The sequence below is a fragment of the Exophiala dermatitidis genome, assembly GCF_000230625.1.
Source record: "Exophiala dermatitidis NIH/UT8656 unplaced genomic scaffold supercont1.3, whole genome shotgun sequence".
NCBI classification, from domain to species: Eukaryota; Fungi; Ascomycota; class Eurotiomycetes; order Chaetothyriales; family Herpotrichiellaceae; genus Exophiala; species Exophiala dermatitidis.
This window is the reverse complement of record NW_008751648.1, coordinates 488,659-511,418: the sequence shown is the minus strand read 5'-3', so window position 1 is coordinate 511,418 and position 22,760 is coordinate 488,659. Positions and strand designations below refer to the sequence as shown.

Genomic DNA, 22,760 nt, shown 5'->3' with positions numbered 1-22,760 from the left:
GTAAAGGAGGCAGGTTGCGAATAGGGGGAAGCTATGAGGGCGTCAGCAGGTGGGAACGTAAGGCTCCGGTGGCTCGGAAACAGAGGCGGAGGGACGGGCGGAAGTGAGGGAACCGTATCGTGTGACGCAAACCGAGATTCTCTGGTGGCCGCACTGCCATTCTTGTGTAGAAACAGCGTGGCCGGTGGGTGCAGGTGGATAGACCTCAGGTGGATAGAGTGGGCAAGATGATAGCACATTATTTGTAGGCCAACAAGGGGCAGCAAAGTAAGAATTTCTGGATGGGCGAGTTTGATTGCACTTTGATGATTGTGGAGGAAGGTGGGATGTGCGCGACGGCGCGCGTGTGATAAATTAATATTGTGGGCGCAGGTGCCAGCGCCCTCAGGTGCCAGTCACGGTGGCCTCAAGCACCTTGCTTTAAACTTCAATGATAGTATCCTGACTGTCGCTAGTACTGGTAGTCGACAGTCGCATCTCAGCGAATACTAGTATTGCTCTCAGCATAATAGAATGAGAGCACGAGGTGCGGCGCAGTGTGCAAAGTATGCCAATGCCAATGCCAGCGGGGAGTCGTAGACGGTCGTACTAGTAGTGAATTTATAGGCTTCCCTGATGTGGCCGCGGGAAATTTTGCGCCTGTGGGCTCCAGGCTGTCAACAGGAAGCTGCGGTGCTGTTACGAAGAGGACGCCGCCCATCATCAAGTCAGGGCGCACAGTCGGCAGGGGAAATGGGGATTCTTAGGCACGCCCGGCACACGGCTTGGGAGGCCACACACGCTCTAGTTCACCCCTACTTCCTCTAGTCTTGCCAACGTCCATGTCCTAATTTCTTTGTTCTCAAAACTCCTTCGAACCTCATCACCTTTTCCCAATCCTCCCAGCTCCCTTCGCCAATCTCACACATAGTCGCAGTTGCTGGCCCTCATTTGCTTGCGACTGCCACCTTAATATTCGCGTCTCCATCGCCCCGTCTATCCTTACCATGCCTCGCGCTCACGGCTAGACGACTTCAACTGGAGACGTCAAGCGGTCACTTTTCCCCCTGTGCCCTGCCGGTCCTTTGACTCGACACACATCGTGGAAATTCTTCGCCTCTGAACTGCTATCCCCTAAATCCACCTACCTTGACTCCGTTGGCCGAGCGACTGAACTGCTCTCTTTCGAAAGTCGAAAATCTGTTCTGGATCAGGGGGTCCACATCCCTGTCTCCATCCTCTTTGCGACTTTCAGACGCCAGCCCTCCTGCGCAGTCTTGTGTCTCTGAAATACAGCCTTCTGCAGCCCACGCTCGTCAACTCCGCCTCCGACGGTCATCCGTTGCTTCTGCCACCGGCGGGAGATATAAAGCACTCGAAAATTAGGAATATAAAACTCGGTCGGACGGTTACAACAAGGTTGTCGCGGAGTGTTTGGGCTTGAAACAACGTCAAGATACACCCTTCAACAGTATCTGTTTGCAAAATGGCAACCTTCTCAAACGCTCCAGAAGGCTTCTACGATGACCTCTCTGGCACGTCGCCAAGAGCGTTTCGCAACCCACCGCTAAATCGCCAGAACAACAGGAATGATGGCTATGGAACAGTGGGCTCCTCTATGTTTGGAACTGAAGGTTCTGTGCCGACTATGCGATTCGATAACGTGCGAGATGGATTTGGTGGACCAATGCAGAACCAGGGGGTCGGGAATGTTCATTTCCCCTACGATCCAGGCGCGGCTCAAACCTGGGGCACTAACGGCGGCCCCTTGCAATCCTTCAGCGGCAATCTGGGAACCATGCCTCATAATTCGAACTACGGCCCAGCACGAAGTGTAAAACCGAGTCGAGGCCGCATGGGTCTTTCAAACGTGAGTGCCAAGTCTGTCACAGCTTGCTCTCCCATTGTACTAATTGTTATAGCAGCTTTGGGGCGAACAGCCTGCCCAAATGCAACAGCCGCATCCGACAATGGGCGGCCATCGGCCAGGAGTCCAAGCTCGAAACGACCATCATGAGGACGACGACGAGTTGATCCCTACAGCTATCGTCATCAAGAATATTCCTTTTGCTGTGAAGAAGGAGCAGCTTGTTCAACTCATGGTTGACATGAACCTGCCCCTCCCCTACGCATTCAATTATCACTTTGATAATGGGGTATTCCGCGGTCTTGCCTTTGCCAACTTCACCTCTCCGCAAGAGACCGAGCAAGTCATTCAAGCACTCAACCATATGGATCTCAGTGGCCGCAAATTGCGCGTGGAATATAAGAAAATGCTTCCCCTTGCGGAACGAGAGCGAATTGAGAGGGAGAAGCGTGAGCGGCGGGGCCAACTTGAGGAGCAACATCGCCCAATACCACAAGGTCAACTGCACAACCAAGTTTCATTGTCATCTATCTCGCGAAACACTCCGTCACCATTATCACACCGTGGTGCAAAGCCTGGTAAGTTCGAGTTGCCGATGTATGTCGGACGTGAAAGCTAACACTGACCCTAGATGTTGACATGAATGATCCCAAGACATTAGAGTTCTATACTGAGATGACTCTTTTTAAGCGCGACCCCTCGCGCGAAGTCCTTATCTTCCCACCAACCTTGGAACCTCACCACCGTCGTATTGTCCATACTCTCGCTCATCATATGGGCTTGATGCATACTTCCCGAGGCACTGGAGATCAGCGACAAGTCCACATCCATCGATCGGTCCCGGGCAACAACGTCAGTCCTCCTACTTTATCCGGGGGATTTGGTGCAAATGACAATTTGCGACAAAACCTGGGCAGATCATCTACAGCTGATTTCAGCGAGGGAAGACAGTATAACGGCCCGTCCTTCAACACTTTGCGAGGCCAGTCGTCTGTTGGTCTGCTGGACGTCATGGACTCAAATGCTTTCGGACGTGCAGCGGACAACAACCTCCGCAATGCAAAATCGTTTGCCGACCTCCGTTCCTGGAGCCCTTCGCCCGTCCCCTCGTCTGCCAGCTTCCCGGCCGCCCTGCAAACCAACGGCGCTCGTCTTCAGGCTCTCAATGATACAGCCAGTTCCACCACTCCGAATTTGCCATCCACCGGTGTGCCTTCGGCGCAATCTTCCAATAGAGACGAGCCATTCCTCATTTCCTCCTTCTCAAATCTGTCCATGAGCAACAACGGGGGCTCTCAGACCAGTCCCAGACGCCAACGAAGCTTTTTCGGAAACGGACCGGAATGGAGTGACAATCAGAACACATACCAGCCTACTGCTCCCATTGGCAGCAAGAGAACCGTCAGTATTGGACCGGAAAACTCAGCTCAGAATGCCAACCCGATGCGCCAGGCTCGGGGACCCAACCCAAGCAATACTGTTGGGTTTCGCAGACAGAATGGACGGGGTAGCGATGAGTTGAGGGCCGGGGCCTCAGCCATTGCCGAATAAAGAGAGACCAGATACCCCCACCCCTTTGATGACGCTCCTGCAGAGCAATGACGATTCAATGAACCACGAACGATACGAACCAGCCCCCCTTACCTGGAAACAAAAGTTAGACGCATAGGGCAGCTACATGACTGCATGATTGGACTACAGAAAAAGAATGTTGTAACGACCTGACAAGCCATGCATGTGGTGCGGCTTGCAGCATGTTTTTAATGAGTCCCAAGAAGAACGATTGAAAGTGGTTTGTACAATTTGAACTTTGAAGTCGGAGACGGCGGTGCATCCTGGGTGTTGTTGCGGAGGGTCTCCGTGGAGGCACTTCTGATGAGAGACATGGTCGTGTTAGTTGCTTTTCTCATTTATTGTGTGCATTTGATATGGTCTGGAGCTCAGGCTGCTGTTGTGATGGCCGGAGAGACTGGTGCTGATGTATGAGATACACTCGTTCTACTAGTAATAGCTGGCAGAGCTTTTAGGGGATCTGCACGTAATATCAAGGTATATGTCGTCTTTATCCAGGCATCTTCCACTTGGATCCAGTTCTTTTGGGATGCCTTTCACATTCCAATGCTACAACGTGGATGTTGTACAATCCACGGTACCCGGTAGGTATCACCCTTTGCCACTTGGATCTTATATAAGCGCCAAGAGAAGTCTCCATTTGCGGCTCGAGGTTCTCTTCTTGTTCTCAACATGCGCGTAGTTGCTTCCTTCGAGCATCAGGTACAATTGTAGGTGCCTATAATGACAACAGACCTTGTTCGTAAGTGGGGTTATCTCTTCCAATTCACCAGAATATGTGACAGTGTGGAACCAGCCTTATTTCTGCGCGAAGGCGAACAGGTGAACGCACGGCGAACTACAGTACTACAGGTTTAGGCGGCATTTCCCTCTACTATGGAGGGGCCTGGTTCCGCCGCTTCAATCAAGCTGCTGCCTAGCTATAGTGGCCACGGTGAGTCACCAGGCAGACTAATGTTCAGGATCTTCCCACCTCTACACAATGCCTGTTTGAGGTGAACATGGCAGCCGCTTCTGAACTGCCAGTGCCAGCCTGCCAGTGAGTGCCGTGTCACGACTGGCTACGATTCGCCTGCGAAGAGCTCCAGAAGAGCCAAGTGAACTAATCCCCAATCGGCTAGCGTGGTATCTGCAGTGTTTTCCCTTACGATCTGCGCCTGCTTTTCCCTGCCACCCACCTTGGACCTTTACCTTACCTTACTCACCCTCCCACTTGTATCATCAACTATCGACAGCCCGACGCGTCGCCAACTTCGACCATTCCATCACTTAGCCACCCAGGATCCATTGTCGCATTACCACGCCGACTCCTTACATTCATTCATCCGCGTATCTCTCACAATGGCAGGTGGTAAAGGCAAGAGCATCGGCGGGAAGGCCAGTGGCGCGAAGGATTCAACAACAAAGCCGCAGAAGTCGCATAGCGCGAAAGCTGGTTTGCAGGTGAGACCACCTTGTTCCTTAGACAATATACTTGCGCATTCTACACACGCTCTGTCGCGTCATACTTGTGTAGGACGCGACGAGCTCGCTGTCCTTGAAAGTGCCCTTTCACTAATGCCCACATCCTTATGATACGCGTTGCTTCCACATGGGGTCGCATTTACTTTGATATTTCTACATAAGAACTATGAGACTAATGCGCTTTGCTCACAGTTCCCCTGCGGTCGAGTGAAGCGGTTCCTCAAGAACAATACTCAGAACAAGATGCGAGTTGGCGCCAAAGGTACGTTCTTTGTCCAACCCTCCTTTCTGCCAACGAGACATATACAGCGTGTCAAATACTAACATTTTCAACAATAGCTGCCGTCTATGTCACCGCCGTTCTCGAGTATTTGACCGCCGAAGTGCTTGAGTTGGCTGGCAATGCCGCCAAGGATCTCAAAGTCAAGCGTATCACTCCTCGACATCTTCAACTTGCTATTCGTGGTGACGAAGAGTTGGACACCTTGATCCGGGCTACAATCGCATTCGGCGGTGTTCTTCCTCACATCAACAGAGCGCTGTTGTTGAAGGTCGAGCAAAAGAAGAAGAGCAAATCGGATGCATGATTGTGCGGGGAGCACGCTTTTCTGATTATCTCTGGGATCGGCGTCCTACGGGCATGCTGAAATGGACGGTGGCGTTGAGGACATGGAGGCTTGAGAGGAGTGCATGGCGAAGGATATCCCAGGGCAGCATCACAGGGATCACAAGTGGTTTTTGCTTTCTTCGATACTGTCAGACGTTAGATGGGTTTCGGTCCGTTGCTTGAATTTTGAGGTAACCTTTCCAATCAGGCACCCTCACCTTTTTCTTTTGCCTACCACGCTGAGTATTGCTCCATCTGATTCGTTGTGCGATTTCTGATACTTCTCAGTAGTTGCCGTTGTATCTTGAGGGCTCTTTTGACCTCATCTGAAGGCGAAAGTGTTGTTTGTTTGCCAGCATGCTCGTTTAGCCTAAAGTCCAATGAGGCCGGATATCTGCATGACGTGCCCGTGTCACCTTCACATCCCAGAGGACACTTTTCCATATCCCTTAGACCAGAAAGAGGACATCGAGTCCTGTCTGAGTCTTGTGTTCCAACACTGCTTCTATCAGTCATTCGCGGCGTCTGCTACCTATTACTTGTCGATCCATGTGATGGTGGCCTTCCTCATTTCCCCTTTTTGGTGCGAAGATGTTACACCGCGCCTCACAATCGGAAAGTTTCGTTTATAATTTGCCGATGTATGAGGGTCTCTTTATCTTCCAGGGCGGTCAAGGCGTTCCGAAAGGTAGTATGGCATTACACTCACACCGGGGCTTGTGTTGTTTGCTGCTGGTGTCGCTAATCCTCGAGCACATGCCTTTCCAGCCCTCAACTGGTCGCCTCAGCTGTGTATGATTGCCGCACCGGCCTCTTCCCAATCCTCATGCCTTGCTTGTCCCTTATTCTACTGTCCTTGACGATTCTTGAGCACGGTACTCTAAACTCATCCGACTCCAGGTCCGTCAAAAACTTTCCATGGTGAGATATCCTGCTCTGCCCTACTTTTCCTGTCATTGTCGGGACGCGTCGTCGCCCTGCCTGTCAGTGGTTCGACTAGGGCATTAAAAATTCCCTCCAGCGGCCTCGGACCTTGCCGTCATAACCCACCGGATTCAAGATCTGGACGATCGACGATCGTAAATTCGGATTTGATACGTGTCTGTCTGGCCATCTTGATTTCCTACCGGTATCAAGAAATATACATATAGCAGGTAGGTATGACCAAGGAAGCCGGGCCAGCGGTCCTCATTTATTTCAATGCTCACGCGCCTGCATCATCTAGATCTAGCGCCAGTGTCGGATTCGACCATCCTCCATCCTGTCCCATCACTTTCGTGAGACGAGACAAGAGAAATGCCTCACTCAAGGAGGCCAAGTCGACGACCACCGCGGAGCATCGCAACGATACGGAATTTTTACATCTATACTCCGGTCAAACGCGGTGAGAGATCTGGATCTGGCTATACTAGTAGCCGTCGCAATCGAGATACATCTGGTGGGCACTATCGTCGCTATCGCCATCATTCCAGGGGCAGGAATGTCAGGTCCGGCGCACGAACCCCGAACTCGAAAGGACATTCGGTGAGGTTTTCCAGGTCGACGACGGGAGGGAGCACAAGTTCAAGTCGAGGTCGAGGCCGAAATCGAAGTCGGAGCCGAGGTCGAAGCAGAAGAAGAAGAAGAAGCAGCACAAGTAGGGGGAGCAGCAGAGAAGATCGGGCCCTAGCCGCCCTCCTGGCGGGGGTATATCCTCACCAATTCCAACCTCGCAGCAATGACGACGACGATGATGATGACGATAATGAATTAGACGCCGATGGGATGGATGAATTTGATCGATACGGACACCACGACTTTCTTGCTGGGCCTGGTCTGGACGGAGATCAAGATTCCGTCTCAAGTTCTGGCACAGAGTTCCTCTCCAGTGGATCGTCACGTGGAAGACGACGAAGGAGCAGAGGTAGGAGCAGAAGTAGGGCTGGGGAAAGACACAAGAGAAATGAAAGTCCAGGGGGTAGGAGGAGAAGAAGGTGGTTGAGGAGGAGGAGGAGGAGGAGGAGGAGGAGGAGACGGAGCCGATCGAGAGACTATGGGTATTCGAGGCGACCTACTGGTAGAAGAAGGGTGAGATTCGTGCGAATGCCGCGAGGAGGTTCATATGTTGTTGACACAGACACTGACACTGACGACACGGACACGGATACGGATACGTACAGTGACAGTGATACAACTGATTCTGAACTCTGGGACGATGATGACTACTATTTGCGCGGGAGTGATTACGGCGATGGATACAGATATTATGCTGACTGGTACGACGGCGGCGGCAGATACTATGATTATGATTATGATTATGACGACGACGACTACGATGATGATGGGTACGGCCAGGACTATGACCGCAACTATGATTACGACTACAGGGTTGACAATGAAGACGAGAGTGGCCTATTCTCAGGATACAGACGCCGACGTTGGTATGAACACGATGAATATGATGATATGGATGACTTTCTCGACCACGACGCGGACGACTCCTATTACAATTCCGGTCACGACTACGGCTACCCTTATCACCGTCTGCGTGATGTCCATGACCATCTTGATAGAGCAGCTGAGAGGTACGCTAGAAGAAGAGAACGACATCACCGGAGAGACAGACGCCGGAACCGGACTTGGCATGTCGACAGGGGTAGAGGCAACAGCCCAGAGGCATGCACAGACAATTACAAGAACACATTTGATGATATGGCACAGGCACAAGCGAGGGCAGCAGAGCAGACACGATGGCTTTTCAGAAACTATGGGAGTTAAAGGACCCCGGGCTCCCTGGAGAGCTTTTGGGAAACAGAGCATCAGATGCATGACACTGGATATCGGGGCTCCAATAACCAGGATTGCGAAGTTTGATATCAATAACCTCCTCGGGTGAAAGTAATTTTCATCGCCATCCAAAGAAAGGGATAACCTCCTCACAGGACTTTCGTGCCGCAAAACAAAAGGCCTTGTAGAATCGAGAGCACCGAGAGTCGGATGAGTGATTGATTGCGGCAACGTTTCATAAAGGGGAGTCAGCGGTGGACCTACCCAACCCATTACGCCCGTCGGTCATCCTCTCGTGGTGTCGGTGTCGTCGAGTAGCTCGACACATATGCGTCGAAGGGGGGTAAGCCCGGCTTGGCCTGGCATGTTGAATTTCGGATACTGAGGTTGCTGCACGATCATAACCGTCCTGCCTGCTGACGATATCCACTCGTACAAGAGGCCCTTGTCTCTGGACAGTGAGAGAATCGAAAGAGCCCACAGCTGAGCATGACCACGCCCCCCATAAGACCCCAATCACCGACGCTTTCTTTCCCCGATGATTGAGGAAGATTCGGACGGTAAGGGGCCACTGACACTGAAGCACTGCTTTCATACTGTCCAGGGCGGCCGAGCTCAGCCTCAGATGGTCTTTCTCGACTTCTTCCGGCTCTTGTAGTTGCCGTCTTCTCTTCTCCGTTTTCCTCCACCGGACGGAGTTCCACCCCCGCCGCCTCCACCACGTGCTGGTGGCCCTCCGGTGCCTTGCATGTTCCTATGTTTCTGCTCCATAGCTCTTCGGACCTGGCGCATCTCTTCGTCCGAATCCGCTGCCTTGGAGGCCTTCGTTTTACCTCGTCGAGACGGCGTTCTATGGCGCGAACCATTGTGGTCTGTATCGTCCGAGTCGGAGTCTGTGTCCGAGGCTTCTGACCCTGGACTCAAGTCGCCATTGTCCTCGAGGTCTCCCTGTGCTGTCTTGGATCTGCGTTTGTGCTTGAACGACCCGTAGGTCTGTCTACCACTCGGCTGGTTTGACCATATGTCTTCGTCCTCGGACCCCTCAGAAGCCTGGCCTTGCCTGGTTGAGTTTCTCGAAGGGTTTCCTCCATTCATCTGTCCATTTGCCGATGGGTGTGATACGTCGACCTTCGCAGTGGCGGGGAATGTCATGTTCAGATCCAAAACCCATTCCGTATCAGCGCCATCGCCGCGGTTGAATGTGCTTAGCCCTCCCCTTGCTACTCCCAGGCTGGTGGTTTGTACGTCGGCTGAGGAATGCGGAGTGCCTGATGCGGAAGCAGGAGTACCAGGAGCTGATGCTGAAGGAGAAACGGTCGTGTCTTCAATGCGCCGGCGCTTGGAAGATGGTTCGGTGGATGGTGTCTGGGTGGTTGCTGCGCCGCTCGGAGATGCTGCCGCTGCCCTTTGCATGAACTACCAGGGCAATGTTAGCGTCGCTTGCCCGCAGCCGCGCGATGTGAGGTAGATAGTCGAAAGGATATTGCGAGAGAGTTTTACCTTCATGTTCAGCAATCGCGACGACATCTGCTTCGCAGGCTGCTGACCCCTAGTGCTCGGCGTGCTGAAACCTGCCATCTTGCCTGTTTCAAGTTTCTCACGTCTGTCGTTCCTCACTGGAGCGTGTCAAGTACAACAGGTATGCTGTACCTTTGTCGAACCCAATTACTCTGCGACTGGCAGAAAGATAATGAGGCTAGTCCAAGACGAAAACAAACTGTGAACGCTCAGTGCACCATTGCAGAGAGCCCAGCGAGTGCCCCAAGTGGCAATACAACTGTGAATTGGCCTTTCTTGAGAGGATGCAGGGCCAAACGAGCCAGCGCGGCGCTTGTTCTGTCGAAAAGGATATAAGTGACGTTCAGTTGAACTGCAGTGTACAAATAAAAAGTATCAATCGGCGCGGAGTGACTGTCCGCTGCGGCAGGAAAATAGTTTCGCCGGACAGTCACTCCACTTTATTTCTCCTCTCAATCCGCGCGCAAGGCTGCACTTTTGTCCCTCGCATCAGATGCAACAATTCACAATTGAAAACAGTACCAGGTAGGTATGGAGCGGTTGCAAGCTCCGCCATGCGGACACTACTTCAAGTTGGTCTATACATGTGCAGAAATAGGTGCGACTCACAAAATGGTAAGGCCTGGACCTAGATCGGGCGGGTGGAAACCACGTCTACGTAAGAGGTCTTTTGTCAGAGCGTTGTCGTGATCTTCACGTCAAATTTTCCAGCTACCAAGTACCCTCCTCTGGCACAACATACATTGTCCTGTACATACTACCCGACAACCTACAAAGTTACCTGCTATACATCTCAATGCAAAGACCTCAATCTCATCCGGAAAAGGATGGCGCCATGTCCGATTTTTTGGCATCAGATATGCCTTGGTCGAAAAGAATATACTCCAGGTTGACAGCCGATATTGACGCACGTTGGGCGGACACCATCCTTCTCGGCTGCTTCTTCGTCTCTGGCATAGTGGACAGTGTGGCATTCAGCACCTACACGTGCTTCGTGAGTATGCAAACGGTTATGTCTGTCAGGAACGTGATGTTCAAATTGTACCCCAGAGTCGAGGTCTGATACAGAGTCATGCATGCTTCCAGGAAACACCATTTTCGCCGCTCTTGGGGTGAGCGACCTACCTGCCGATATCCCGAAATACACTTGGGTGAAATCACTTGTTGCTATTCTATCCTTCTGCTTGGGGGCATTCTTTTTCGCCAAATATCACCGATTTTTTGGTCCCCTGAAACGCTGGGTCTTGATATCGTCATTCCTCATCCAGACGATCTTTATGGTCATCACTTGCAGTCTGATTTCAGGTGGCGTGGTGACGAAGACACCTCCGGCGACTCACGAGAAGAATGGCCGTGGGACCTTTGAGTGGGTGGAACTGTGTCCTATTGCATTACTGGCATTTCAAAGTGCAGGACAGATCGTTGCAAGTCGAGTCTTGAAATACAATGCCATCCCAACGGTGGTGTTGACCAGTTTATATTGCGACTTGATGAGCGATCCGCAGCTTTTCACGGCAGGACTATTTGAAGACCCGGACAGGAATCGGCGCGCTCTAGGGGCCGTGGCACTTTTTCTCGGCGCCACGATAGGCGGTGCGCTCGTCAAGCAGGACGTTGGATATGGTGTGGCTTTGTGGATAGCAACAGGCCTGAAGGGTCTGATGGTGATGGCATGGTTACTCTGGAAGCCGAAGAACCCACGAGCAGGGTGAAAAAAAGGCGTGTGAAATAGAAATAGCAAGTTCGTTTCCATTGCGCTACCAGCAGATTGATGGATTTTAACGTTTCTCGCCTTGTATGGTTGCCACCACTTTCCGCGAGTGCTTTGACGCCCGAAACTCTAGGTACCAGATCCCTTGCCAGGTACCCGTGTTCAGTTTGCCATCGGTGATGGGAATCGTGACACTTGCTCCTACCAACGCTGATTTGATATGTGCCTAACTCATCGTCAACAACCTAACGTATCCAACTGCTTAGCCTCTCCGATCTATGACTTACCGGCATATCGTCCAACCCCTCTGCTGAATGTCGGTAGAGGTTTCCTTTCCTGTCTTCCGGCGCGAGTCGATCTAGCGCATCGCTCATATCCTCTCGCACATCACTATCCCAGTTTTCATTCAACGACAGTGCGCATGAAGTATGTTGCACAAACAGGTTCAGCAACCCGACTTTGTACTCTTTCAACTCCGGTAGCGAGGAGACGACGTGGTCGGTTATGAGATAGGAGCCTCGGGACTTGGCCGGGAGCGTGAATGTCTTTTGAAACCACGAGGTGGACATATTAACGGCTCTCAAACACGGTAAGCTCTGTGGTTCGGGAATGGATATGCACCTTGCGGCACAGTTGTCAGTTGATGGAGTGGTCTCTGGTGGTGCCGGGAATATAAGTCGAAACGGTAATCCAAGAAGGAACTGCGGGAGTCCCGGGAAGAAGCCGATGAGGAGAACGAGAACACAAACGACGGTGAAGTATTTCGATCGAGTGATATTTGTCGCAGGCATGTAAGAATTCAGATACTGGATCGAATTTGAGCATATGATGCTTTCGCGAAACTTACTGTAGAAGTCATTGATCTAATACGTCATTTTTGACCTCGCAGCCTTGCACCACCATCACCAGTGGTAGCACTGCATCAATCATTCCATGTCTGATGCAAATGCACATATTAGACTATATTGTAATGGAATTGGACTGAAATATTGTACCTCGTGCCAGCATCTACTCCGAAGCGTCACAGTCTTCATGGCTTCCGGTTCGCAAAGTGTCATCTATCAAGCAATCAACCAAAATCTGTACTGAGGATCCTGGGCTCAAAATGGAGAACGTCGGCATATTTGACACATTTGCCATAGTCAGGCCTTAGAGATGATGCGCCTCTTTCCATCTCGATGTGCCAGGCCGGTCGTATTGAAGGACTTGTCGCAACGTGCTGCTGCAACATTGACCAATTCGAACGCTCCTTTCAAGGTGCGGCATGTGCAAATTAAGCTCAATACTGGGTTTCAGAGTCTCCATTCTATGTTAGACACAACCATATGCCAGAAAGCCTTGAAAGTGAATCAGGATTGTAATTGCGCCAGACTCGGATCCACGCTGAGTTACAAGGGAATATATACAAATTTCTTGCACCCTCTCATCTCTGCTGGAGCGGCTTGTTATCAACAGCCTCCGCTTCATGCTCACCCTTCAACAAAGGATAGTGGCCCTGCACTTCGCCCTTCATTGTGGGAGTTTTGGGCAATTCGACCTCGAACGGGTCACCCGTAGGTGCGAGAGGGTAAGATGTCGAAGGAAGCGATTCAAGATGCTCCTTGTGCTCCTTTTTGGCCTGTAACTGTCAGCTCGCTGTGATTCAATTTCTATGGGATACACTTACATATGGGATCCCACAGTATTCGCACCAGCAGATTTGCTGTTTGTCCAGGTTGATAAAGACCCTGGGATGACCCAAAGGACCACCACCGCCATCACAGGCAACGCTCTTCGCATCAACCCACCGCACGGGCTGTTTGTGGATAAGTTCAATGGCTGCCAGCGGTTGTGGCTACAATTCTATGTCAGCACAGATATTCCTTGACTTGTAAGGTGTTCCCACCTGAAGTTCGAAAATAGTCTGCTCAAATCTTGGTCCCGTCATTGCAAGCTCTCTCGGCATCTGGCTTCTTGACCAGGGCTTTTCTCTGTTAGGAGCCTGCATTTGTCTCTGTTGTTCTGCCGCGGTGGCCAGCTCTTGTAGGGGCGCATCACGGTTGCCCATTGCATCGACCGGTGTTTCGTTCGTCTTGGAGACATTGGGCGTCAACTTGCGGCCAGAAGGATCGTTGGCCTGTTCAAAGTTCTCGCCGGTTCCGGGTCCTGCGCGCAGCAGACGGGCCGACATGGATAGAGGCCTAGAGGGACCCCGTACCGCGCGAGCGGCGACGCCGTGGATACGCGTCCGCATTGTGGTTGTTAACGAGGCCATGATGAGCGACTTGTCCTGCAGGCCACTAACTCGGAGGGAGAGTTCGGTGTTGTGGATGAGGTTACTGAAGCTCAAGGACGAAGGCCAATCGCAAAGGCTCAATTGAAACGTTATCGCAGTCACGTGATAGTAATACGGCGCAGCAAGAAGACTACATACCTACATTGTAGGTAGTAAACGCGCTGCACGACGAGGCTGCTGCCCCTAGAGATCTATATAGAGGTACTACATACATGTACTATCACAACCTCATGTCTTAATATGTGCAATAATATGTGCAACTACAAAAATGAAACCTCATTGCCTTTACTGCGCCGGCGCGCTCTATGGTGAAGTTCAAAAGGCCAAGCAAAAAGCAAAAACTCATACTGAGAACCATGTGATGTGTTGGAAACATAAGACAGAATGAGAATGATCAGTGTACAAGGATGGGCGCTGGGGGAGAAGGAAAGCTTTGTCGTGCCGCCTTACTCCAGTATTCGTCGCGATTAGTAGCTGAGGTATGAGTTGACATGCTCGCACCTGAAGCTGGGCACAGTAGAGTTTCAGGCCTCGTCTTGGAACAAAATTGCATAAGACCACACTCCATATTAAGTACCCACCCGGTGTTGAGAAACTGATCGATTCGCATGACCGTCCCTTGCCCTCATTGCACCGACGCCAGCGTCAGGGTGCTGAGGTCGCACTTCTCCATGCTCGCTCAAACAGCTCCCTCAGTCTGGCAGCCTCGGCCTGATCACGTACCCTTTGCTCCAGAAACCCTTGCAAGTCAACCCAAAACTCCGTCGTCCGCAGTACATCCTGTCCACTGACCTCTCCAGGCTGGACTACTGCGGACGTGGTCGTTGAAGAGCTTTCCACACCCTCCATGGCGGTGGGCTCTGGCTTGTTGCGTTCTGCCTCGACCGCAGCCTTCTCTGACAATGGAGCAGCAGCTATTTCAGGCTCAGATATCGACACAGGAGCCTGGGGTGGAGGATCGGGAGCACCACCCATGACCATGACACCAAACTCGACATCCCCTTCCACCGTTTTCTGGTCCAATGCTTCTGCAACAGTCCTCTTGGACGGCGGCACCGGTTTCTTGTTCCACAACACCTTGATTTTGTCCAGATGCACAACGGTAGGGCCTCCCAGATAGGACTGTATTTGCTCTTTCAGCGCATGGATGGTCGTGGTCGTCGGGTCTACCGAGGGTACCACGAGTGTCATATTAGGATTTCGTGCGGATTTCAAGATGACCGTCACCGTGGGGGCCGCAGATTCGGAACCTGGAGCCGGTGCCGAGGGTGCCGTCTTTGGGGGAAGGGGATGTGGCGGATGTGAAAGCTTGGGGAGCGTGTACTATACACGGTCAGTTCATGCTGCGTCTGCCGTGATGCTGGAGGAATGGGTGGGTGTTCGTAGACTCACGGGTATCCTCATCTGAAACGTCTGGGGGTCGAAGGCATAATCAGATGGATATTTGTTGGGCTTATTATCCAACGTCGTCAGGAATTGTTTCGCGAATTGCAGGTCGCCCATGGTTCCTGATCGTGCCTGTCGCTCTTCTTCCAGCCGTCGAAGAGCGTGTTGTAGGGCGAAGGCGGCCAGATTGTCGATGAAGGTGTGCTACCACAGTATTTTGGGACGAGTCAATCTTGAACAACGGTACGAAGAATTAAAAGTCAACCTGAATAGGCCTAGGATAGAGAGGTGAGTGGTCAGTGTATCAGTGTCGCTTCTGTGATAGAGTGGAATTGGGAGACGATGAGATGGTTCTCGGCTCAAGACTGACATCACCGTAAGAAGGCCGCAGCCTTGCCTTGGCGCCGTTACGATGGTAGTCCCCTTACCAGCACTATATCGCCCCGTCAGTTGCGCTCATGTTTCGCTAGCATTATCAGTCCTGCACATGCACTACTAGTAAAGTCAGCGGATTCTTGTCGGTTCGTCAGTTACTGTAGGTGAAACATTTTGAACTCATGGATGCGGCGTCTGAATTGAACATTACAGTAAACCTGGAAAACTATGAAATTAACTAAAATTACGTGGTGTCATCAACCAAATCGTGATCATGAACGCATGCTATCAAGGGTGATCCATCTTTTCCGGTCAAAAAGCAGCAATAACATTATCACTTGTTGCGCCTTCAATTGCCATATCATTCCTGTACCAGTTGTGGTGAACGGTCTTCAGACTGCCGAGTCTCTTCAAACTAGTTGATCTGCTCACGGTGCTGTTCATCCTTGAGACGCCGCTTCTCAGACTCTTGAACCTCGTAATTTGCGGTCGCTGCTCCGCATCCTGGACGGACAAGTGCTGGCCATGGGGCTCCGCCGATTTTGATCTGGGAATAACATCGATAGTATCCTGCGGGATCGTAGTTTGATGATCGTCAAGAGGCATGACCGGCATGTCTTCTCTAACCTGTTCCAGGCTGTTCTTCTCGGAGAAGGAGCTTCTATCACGCAGGTCGACCATCTCAAACGCGTCTTGGTCATCTTTCCCACCCACGAAAGAAAAGGGAGTCGTGGGACGATCCGGCTGGGACACTGGGTCCAGCATGGAATATTGTGCACTGTGGTCATGTGGTGGAGTTTGCATCGCGTTGCTGATCATGTTGATGAGTCTCCCAGCACTGTGTTCCCCAGATGGATGCTCATCAGCAGCCAGTTGCTGGCTGGGAAGAGGAGCAGATACCGTCCTGTTCTTCCTGCTCAGACGCCGTGACAACGAGCGGGCCAGGGACGAGTTGCGGAAAAGTTTGAATTCCTGCTTCGTGGCGCTCCCGACCAAAGGTGATTCATCTCCATAGTTCGAAAGGGCCGAGTTCAATGGCCTGTAGCTCGACGCTGATGGCGGGATCACATCGATTTTGGGATACACTGGATTATGAATCCCATGCATATCTGGCTGTATAGATAGTCCGGCCGACTTCACCCTCGCAGAAGTATGGTCTGTGGCTCCGGTTTGTGCAGTAGTGGGACTCAACCTAGCACTGGGCGACTGCAACGTTGCATCTGAGGTCGGTCGTTTGTGTCTGCCACATTTGGTGCAGTACTTCTCAGATGGCGAACGTGGGGAGTTGACCGGGCTCGCGGTGCTAAACGAATGTTTGGACTGATGGGACGAACTTCCCTCGGATGGTTTGCGCCCATGAGCGCCGGGGGCAACAGAGGGACTTTGGGCAGATATCGCAGCGGGTGCACTAGCCTTTCGTTTCCCGCATTGTGTGCAGCTGTTGCCATGCATGGCATGCCCCTCGCTTCGCCTCTTTCCACATTTCCCACATTGATGCGTGCTCGACCTTGGAGCCGAATCGCTGCTAAAGCTGGTCGGCTGAGATGCTTCGCGCTTATACACAGGCGGAAGCGCGCCGTCAAACATATCTTTCGCGACCCTAACCGGCTTTACAGGCTTCTCTGGAGGCTGCGAGACAGAGCAGGACTTTGCATCCAGACGCCGCAGATCAACCGGGATTCTTTGGCCGACATCAGGTCTCTGTGGTCGTGGCGCGACGATTTGCGGCTGCTGTTCCCGTGTCATGGACGGCGACTCCACTAAGGGGGACACTGGCGAAAAGGGATTCGATTGCGCGTCCGATTGATGTTCTGGAGGGACATAGTGCGGAGAAAAAGGGTTGGTCGAGGGTAGTTCTTTGTATGTACTGGGTTTCACGGTGCTGGAGACGAGGACGGGCTGCCGGTCGGTCAATGGGAGCGTCTCGTAAGGGACCGCAGTGTGCAGCGGTGCCGGCGCATTGGGTTTGCCTGTGGAGGCAGGCGGTTGCTGCTTCTGCAGCCTGGTCATTGTTGAGACCGGGAACTAGACCACCCGAGTTTGCCAGAGAACGTGAAGCGACAAGACGTCTGAACTGTGTGTGACAGATGACCAACGGAGGACTGCTCGCAAAATAACAATGATTTTACAGAGGGCGTGGTGAGTCGATCAACGAGCGTCGCTATGCTCAGGTAGTTGAAGGCGATCCATCGTCGAGACACGACAACGTCAACATCCGGAACTTAAAGGGCAGCAGATGAGCTGGCCGACAGGGGTGATAGGGACCTGACAGTTAGGAGCCATGGGTCCGTCCGGTCCCTCGTGTGTGCGATTCGACCTCGTCCATATGAGGCGGGACCTGCAAAGCCCCCAACTACCAGGGCTAGCTCCCGTTTCGTCTATAAATTGTACATATCAAAATTCGCTGCGGTGGCATTGGAATGATATCAGCCACAAACTTGGGGTGCGCTGCGCCTACGGCCCCGGGTGGCAGAAGCAGCACACCCGCACGAGACGATGTTCAGACAGTCCTCCCGGGGAGTATCATCGTCGGCAGCTCAAACCACAGCAAGGAGCAAGTATGTTATGCGCAATATCGATTGCCGTGAGATGAGATGGAACTCTAGAATCCATAAAGGAGGCCTATCCTACTAGTAGTAGCACTCGGTCTGGAGCTTGCCTGCCAGTGCGCCCTTCCGGCCTCCTTTTTCCGGGGCCTAATTGTCTGGTATGGGTACCTAAAGTCTGGGGCCTTCGCCAAGCAGCCGTCTTCTTCACACCCACTCACCACTCACCCCTGACACCCTGACATGCTCACAGCCATCGCCATGTACCAAGCTGCTCAGCCGGCCCTAAGAATTCACATTTGCTGAAAGTTTATAATAGTCTCACCGCGTGGCTGTACGTTACTACTATCTTAGGCACCGGGAAGGGAATGCTCCTGCTTTCACGAGTCCGCCCTCCCATCGAACCGATGGCATAGAAATGGCATATACAAGGAAAGGTCATCGCGCAATACAAGGATACATGCACTGACACATGTCATGTAAACAAGTAGACAAACCGTCGTGGTGTCTAATCAATTTGACATGAACCTGATTTTCCAATTCCAAACCAATGACAGCATGGCGGACTTTGCAGCAGTCGTTAGTGTGCTCCTGTCCTATTTCCCGCTTCCGAGGAGCGGACATACGATAGTAGAGAGGACTGTAATAGGCGTAGATAGGCACAGATGCTTGCATCCACCCGAAGTATAGCCAAGAAGACTGAATCTCGACACTGGCATCAAGTACTAGTAGTGAACTAATCAGCGGGAGAGTACAAGTACTTGGTTGTACACCTGTCAAATAACGCTGCTTGCATTGATTGATGCTGGTCACTCCGAGTCTGCCAGTGTTGGACCCTGCCATAACTTCGCGAAGCAAAACAGGTTTCTTGCGGAGCTTGACCTAATAAACCTGAGCAGATGCTCTTGACGATGCACTACTACCAGGATGTGGCCGTTATCTCCACGGTTCTGTACAACACACACAATGTTGTATGAACGAACCGGAGTGGCGGATTTCTAGTCCAACAGGATCTGGCCCTTTGCCCACATCCATGGCCTCAATGCAACGATGAAAAAGCCCGTTGCTGAAAGCTGCAGGCCTATTGCAAATCGAGCCATGCCGGACATGGTCTGGATTCCTCGGACAGAAACAGCAGCGGCTTGCGCCTTGTTTTATTATTGATGGCACAAGGGGTGGTGTTGTTGGTGGGGGTTCAGCAAAGTGTGGTCTACCCTCTACTACATGCTTTTCAATGCTCTCGCAGTTGCAGACCATGACAATGAACCATTGTCGGGTAAACGCACAACTCTCTGAGCGCAAGTTGAGGGAAATTTGAGCGGTGATATCTAGCAAGTACAGGCTTGAGAAGCGCCTATCTTGTTCGATGTAAAGGGGTTTGCCTTGGAATTAGGTTCCATGGACATGTTGTCCATTTCATCAGATTGCTAAGGTAAGTTCGACCAGCTTAAAACGCCGCCAGTGAGCTGCATATGCACCGTCTGCTTTCGCTCTAGGCGGGGCCAACACTGTGCCGTTTCGAGGACCTGATGAGACAGTGGTCAATATGCCGGCGGCGAAGAGGCTGAACAGACTTTGTGAGACGCGGGTATCGTTCTACCAGCGTGACTTCATGCCACATCAAGGACAACGGCGAAGTCCTAGGTCAGGGCACAGCATGCGTGAAGTGGTATATCGCGGACATTCTGAAGCCAACGGCAAGGGCTTCTCGGCCCGGGAGGGAACAAAGTCTGTTATCAAATATTCGTCAAATTTGCGATGGACGTGGGTTGATCCCTCGGCGTCGATACCCGCTAATCTTCTTGGAAAGGCAGCAGTAGGCATCGGGTACGGCTCAATTCTTGAGCCCAGGCTTACTTGATCTCCCGGCACATATACCCGTGGCTCGGCGGATGAACAGCTCATTTTCTTCGTCGCTTCGAGCCCAGTCTATGTCGATGTTATCCGGGGCCAGGGTTCAGGTCGGAGGGTGTCCTACATCAATGCTGGCCGAGGATAAGTCAATGCGACTTCAAACGTTCAACTTGTCACGGTCAAGGGCGTGCTCAGCCGCAACGCATAATCTGCAGTCGCATCATTGTATACGGGTATGAATGCGTTTGGCAGCACCGAGCAGTATAGTAAGTGAGAGCCTAGGTTAGGTGAGCTTCCGCCTTGCTACACACTAAGCATTTCTATACCTAGGTATATATCTGCTTCCATGCTATGTGCTTGCGGCAAGATATCAGGCAACAATCTTGTCCAAAGTGCTTGATCTTGTCCTAAGACCTACTGTATGTTGCAGCAGGTCACCGCCAGGCCGGTGTTTCCATAACCAGGGACCAGTGGGCCCAAACAATGGGAATGCGGTATGCTACTGGGTCTCAGCATCCTCGCGAAAACCATTGTAGCGGGCAGTTTACATTTGGTCAGAAGAGTGCTTATTCTTCCCATGTTGATGCATTCGTTTCTGAGCATGAAGCAAGGGCCGCGATGAACTGTAAGCCTGGAAACCTACTACCTACCGACCAGGTATTGTACATCCATACCTGGATATGTCTACAGTACGCCTTGCGCTACTAGTAATATGTCTTTCTCGCCCGGCCTGACACTTTCCGCCCACTATTGATCAGTGATGATGCTACACTGCAGGCGAACTGCATTGGTACCTAGGTAGGTATGTACATTCGCTCTTAGCATTCATATTTCGGTATGAGAATTTGGATGCAAGTACTAGTGGTTCGGGGTTTGCCGATTTCGGTGATGGGCTTCGACCCACAAGCCACAAGGCGGACTCTGTAACAGATAGGTACCAAGCAATAGTACTGTGATACTACTAGTGGAGGCCGTGAAGTTCCACTGCCAGTAGTAGGACGATAACGACAGCACCATACTGTATCACTGTACCATTTGCAAACCCGCGGCTGTTGGCCCCTTTTGGTGCTTGGGCCTGCCTGTCTGTGATCGGATGACATCCTTGCCATATCGTCGGTAACTTGAACGACAGTCGGCCGGAAGCGCAGCCTTGTAGATGTGCCGCAGTTGCGTCATGCCGTGGACGACAAGGATGTCACGGCAGTGAAACAAGAATAGACATACTCGCACTGACTTCGGTTCGCTTGAGTTTGCTACACACCTACAATTACTTCCGTTCCAAAAGATGAAGTGCGCTGAGCACCTTGCCGCAGACTCCAATACCAGTTACAACTGGAATTTCCGATTCTTGCCTGGCAGATTGGACCATTTTCAAGCGAGTAGTCCCCTTACTATACTCTCCACTTTGAAAATACAGGTGTCTCTGCGATTTTTCAAGTTGTGCTGCACGTGTTAGCGCAGGTAGTTCAAGTTAGTTATCTCGGCCAGCACGGCAGCCCTACCTGGATATGGTCGTTTAACGGGGGGCTTTTTCATCCAGGTCTCATGCACCTCTTTCCACAGACATAACTCCTGTACCAATAATGGCCGGCAACTACTTGGCTACAATAATGGAGGGACTCAGCCACATACGAGGCGAAGAGCCACTACCAACTTGAAGTGAAGAAGCATCACCCGATAATGAAACTCTTGTGACGATAGCGGGGTGCCATGCTCCTTGCCAAGAAGGTGAATTGGGTCATCAGAGCCTTTTGTTTGGCGCACTCGGATAAGGGGCGGAATGGAATCTTTTGCCAGACAGCCGGCGTCACTTGTTGTTGCGAGTTGGTGGGGGGTGGTGGAAAATGGAGTGTTGCGGGCCTGATGGCTTGGAACAACGCTGTGCCCGAAGCGGCATGGTTTCAGGGCGTGACGCCAAATATAGAGCAGTCCACTGGCAGGAAACCCCCTTGGCGGATAATAGGAGTAATGTCGTAGTTCAGGTACGCTAAACGGACCTTGGTGGAGGAAAGGTGAAGCATGTTTGACTCAAGCCCACACGTCGGCTCGCCCTTGCGCACAGAGCCCAGGAGAATTTGGTGATCGTTCATTCGCCACAGAGTCCGCCTATGGCCCAAGGCCCCGGCGAAATTGCCAGGGCCGTGAGGATCCGCTCTATCGCTTCGCCTTTTAAGGGGAGCCAGACAAATCAAGAGCATGTTACTTAGCGAACCCCGTTGCCACAGCATATGGGTATCAAGCGTCTTGTCAGCCTGGGAGGGCCTAACAGAGGTACTGGGCACCATAGTACAACGTTGCACACACAGTACCTACAGTACAGTACCTAGGCATGTGCGAGATGCTGGCTCCATAGGTTGTAATCCATTGTACTCATCATGACCAGCTTTCATGCTCCTTGTACATCCTAGTCAGATGGCTCCGGAGCGTAGTTATTAGACATGTCATCGGCGGAGAACCAGCCCACGGCGAATATTATTATCACAATGAACAATCCATAGCCGAGGAATGAAAGACAACCCGTAAATGCATTCTGATTGTCATGCAGTCATCACCGTGTTCATGCGGATCTTAGGTCTCTTTTAACAGTGCTCTCCTCCAATCTCCTGGCCGCCACAAGAGCATCCATCCTCAGCCTCAGCCAAACGGACAGGGGTGTAACAATCGGTCTCGACGTATTGTCACCAATGTGCCTGTTTGTCTTTACAAACAGGACAGGGGTATATCGATAGGGCTCTAGTCGAAGTCCGCATTGCCGCTTCGGGGATCGCGCAGTGTCCGCTAACTTGGAAGCGCCTGGTGTCACTTCCTGCCACGGATACTGCAGACTCGCTTTGCAACTT

The 22,760-nt window shown here is 51.8% G+C and overlaps 11 protein-coding genes across 12 annotated transcripts; 5 read left to right on the top strand and 6 right to left on the bottom strand.

The window, feature by feature from the left end:
• The first annotated feature begins 653 nt into the window (after positions 1–653).
• HMPREF1120_03184 lies at positions 654–3,916 on the top strand. 2 transcript variants are annotated; one of them, XM_009157240.1, is made up of 3 exons: positions 654–1,849; positions 1,905–2,424; positions 2,478–3,916. In XM_009157240.1, the coding sequence occupies exons 1-3, from the start codon at positions 1,466–1,468 to the stop codon at positions 3,395–3,397; spliced, it is 1,824 nt and encodes a 607-aa protein (XP_009155488.1). In that variant the 5' UTR covers positions 654–1,465; the 3' UTR covers positions 3,398–3,916. The 2 variants fall into 2 exon arrangements, with proteins under 2 accessions (XP_009155488.1, XP_009155487.1); XM_009157239.1 differs by having other exon boundaries at positions 1,902–2,424.
• An 843-nt stretch (positions 3,917–4,759) lies between these two features.
• On the top strand, positions 4,760–5,469 carry HMPREF1120_03183 (histone H2A.Z; the record flags this gene model as incomplete). The annotated part of the gene is made up of 3 exons (XM_009157238.1): positions 4,760–4,861; positions 5,075–5,144; positions 5,222–5,469. 3 exons carry the CDS (start codon positions 4,760–4,762, stop codon positions 5,467–5,469), a joined length of 420 nt encoding a protein of 139 aa, XP_009155486.1.
• Positions 5,470–6,785: 1,316 nt separating this feature from the next.
• Positions 6,786–8,246, top strand: HMPREF1120_03182 (uncharacterized protein; the record flags this gene model as incomplete). Its single annotated transcript, XM_009157237.1, has 1 exon — positions 6,786–8,246. One exon carries the CDS (start codon positions 6,786–6,788, stop codon positions 8,244–8,246), a length of 1,461 nt encoding a protein of 486 aa, XP_009155485.1.
• HMPREF1120_03181 (uncharacterized protein) lies at positions 8,132–10,335 on the bottom strand. Its single transcript, XM_009157236.1, has 2 exons — positions 9,756–10,335; positions 8,132–9,671 (listed from the first exon to the last, which is right to left on the bottom strand). Exons 1-2 carry the CDS (start codon positions 9,831–9,833, stop codon positions 8,877–8,879), a joined length of 873 nt encoding a protein of 290 aa, XP_009155484.1. The 5' UTR covers positions 9,834–10,335; the 3' UTR covers positions 8,132–8,876.
• Positions 10,269–11,684, top strand: HMPREF1120_03180 (uncharacterized protein). The gene has a single exon (XM_009157235.1). It carries the CDS (start codon positions 10,850–10,852, stop codon positions 11,483–11,485), a length of 636 nt encoding a protein of 211 aa, XP_009155483.1. The 5' UTR covers positions 10,269–10,849; the 3' UTR covers positions 11,486–11,684.
• HMPREF1120_03179 (RalA-binding protein 1) lies at positions 11,552–12,053 on the bottom strand (the record flags this gene model as incomplete). Its single annotated transcript, XM_009157234.1, has 2 exons — positions 11,552–11,710; positions 11,772–12,053. 2 exons carry the CDS (start codon positions 12,051–12,053, stop codon positions 11,552–11,554), a joined length of 441 nt encoding a protein of 146 aa, XP_009155482.1.
• An 854-nt stretch (positions 12,054–12,907) lies between these two features.
• On the bottom strand, positions 12,908–13,738 carry HMPREF1120_03178 (NADH dehydrogenase (ubiquinone) Fe-S protein 6; the record flags this gene model as incomplete). The annotated part of the gene is made up of 3 exons (XM_009157233.1): positions 12,908–13,102; positions 13,151–13,318; positions 13,370–13,738. 3 exons carry the CDS (start codon positions 13,736–13,738, stop codon positions 12,908–12,910), a joined length of 732 nt encoding a protein of 243 aa, XP_009155481.1.
• A 49-nt stretch (positions 13,739–13,787) lies between these two features.
• Positions 13,788–15,568, bottom strand: HMPREF1120_03177 (uncharacterized protein). Its single transcript, XM_009157232.1, has 2 exons — positions 15,152–15,568; positions 13,788–15,082 (listed from the first exon to the last, which is right to left on the bottom strand). Exons 1-2 carry the CDS (start codon positions 15,260–15,262, stop codon positions 14,405–14,407), a joined length of 789 nt encoding a protein of 262 aa, XP_009155480.1. The 5' UTR covers positions 15,263–15,568; the 3' UTR covers positions 13,788–14,404.
• Positions 15,569–15,692: 124 nt separating this feature from the next.
• HMPREF1120_03176 (uncharacterized protein) lies at positions 15,693–18,072 on the bottom strand. The gene has a single exon (XM_009157231.1). It carries the CDS (start codon positions 17,528–17,530, stop codon positions 15,833–15,835), a length of 1,698 nt encoding a protein of 565 aa, XP_009155479.1. The 5' UTR covers positions 17,531–18,072; the 3' UTR covers positions 15,693–15,832.
• A 606-nt stretch (positions 18,073–18,678) lies between these two features.
• Positions 18,679–20,664, top strand: HMPREF1120_03175 (uncharacterized protein). Its single transcript, XM_009157230.1, has 2 exons — positions 18,679–20,186; positions 20,251–20,664. Exon 1 carries the CDS (start codon positions 19,613–19,615, stop codon positions 19,925–19,927), a length of 315 nt encoding a protein of 104 aa, XP_009155478.1. The 5' UTR covers positions 18,679–19,612; the 3' UTR covers positions 19,928–20,186; positions 20,251–20,664.
• Positions 20,665–21,143: 479 nt separating this feature from the next.
• HMPREF1120_03174 (uncharacterized protein) lies at positions 21,144–21,730 on the bottom strand. Its single transcript, XM_009157229.1, has 2 exons — positions 21,423–21,730; positions 21,144–21,363 (listed from the first exon to the last, which is right to left on the bottom strand). Exons 1-2 carry the CDS (start codon positions 21,454–21,456, stop codon positions 21,188–21,190), a joined length of 210 nt encoding a protein of 69 aa, XP_009155477.1. The 5' UTR covers positions 21,457–21,730; the 3' UTR covers positions 21,144–21,187.
• Between the last annotated feature and the right edge of the window lie 1,030 nt (positions 21,731–22,760).

Bases quoted from the DNA above. Each gene is read 5' to 3' on its own strand.
- HMPREF1120_03184 (XM_009157239.1), top strand. From the start codon at position 1,466: ATGGCAACCTTCTCAAACGCTCCAGAAGGCTTCTACGATGACCTCTCT. The intron at 1,850-1,901 runs GTGAGTGCCAAG...TAATTGTTATAG, and splicing joins GCCGCATGGGTCTTTCAAAC to CAGCTTTGGGGCGAACAGCC. The intron at 2,425-2,477 runs GTAAGTTCGAGT...CACTGACCCTAG, and splicing joins ACACCGTGGTGCAAAGCCTG to ATGTTGACATGAATGATCCC.
- HMPREF1120_03181 (XM_009157236.1), bottom strand. From the start codon at position 9,833: ATGGCAGGTTTCAGCACGCCGAGCACTAGGGGTCAGCAGCCTGCGAAG. The intron at 9,672-9,755 runs GTAAAACTCTCT...TTGCCCTGGTAG, and splicing joins CGCGATTGCTGAACATGAAG to TTCATGCAAAGGGCAGCGGC.
- HMPREF1120_03180 (XM_009157235.1), top strand. From the start codon at position 10,850: ATGCTTCCAGGAAACACCATTTTCGCCGCTCTTGGGGTGAGCGACCTA.
- HMPREF1120_03177 (XM_009157232.1), bottom strand. From the start codon at position 15,262: ATGGGCGACCTGCAATTCGCGAAACAATTCCTGACGACGTTGGATAAT. The intron at 15,083-15,151 runs GTGAGTCTACGA...GACCGTGTATAG, and splicing joins CGTTTCAGATGAGGATACCC to TACACGCTCCCCAAGCTTTC.
- HMPREF1120_03176 (XM_009157231.1), bottom strand. From the start codon at position 17,530: ATGACCAGGCTGCAGAAGCAGCAACCGCCTGCCTCCACAGGCAAACCC.
- HMPREF1120_03175 (XM_009157230.1), top strand. From the start codon at position 19,613: ATGCCGGCGGCGAAGAGGCTGAACAGACTTTGTGAGACGCGGGTATCG.
- HMPREF1120_03174 (XM_009157229.1), bottom strand. From the start codon at position 21,456: ATGAAAAAGCCCCCCGTTAAACGACCATATCCAG. The intron at 21,364-21,422 runs GTAGGGCTGCCG...TAACACGTGCAG, and splicing joins CGTTAAACGACCATATCCAG to CACAACTTGAAAAATCGCAG.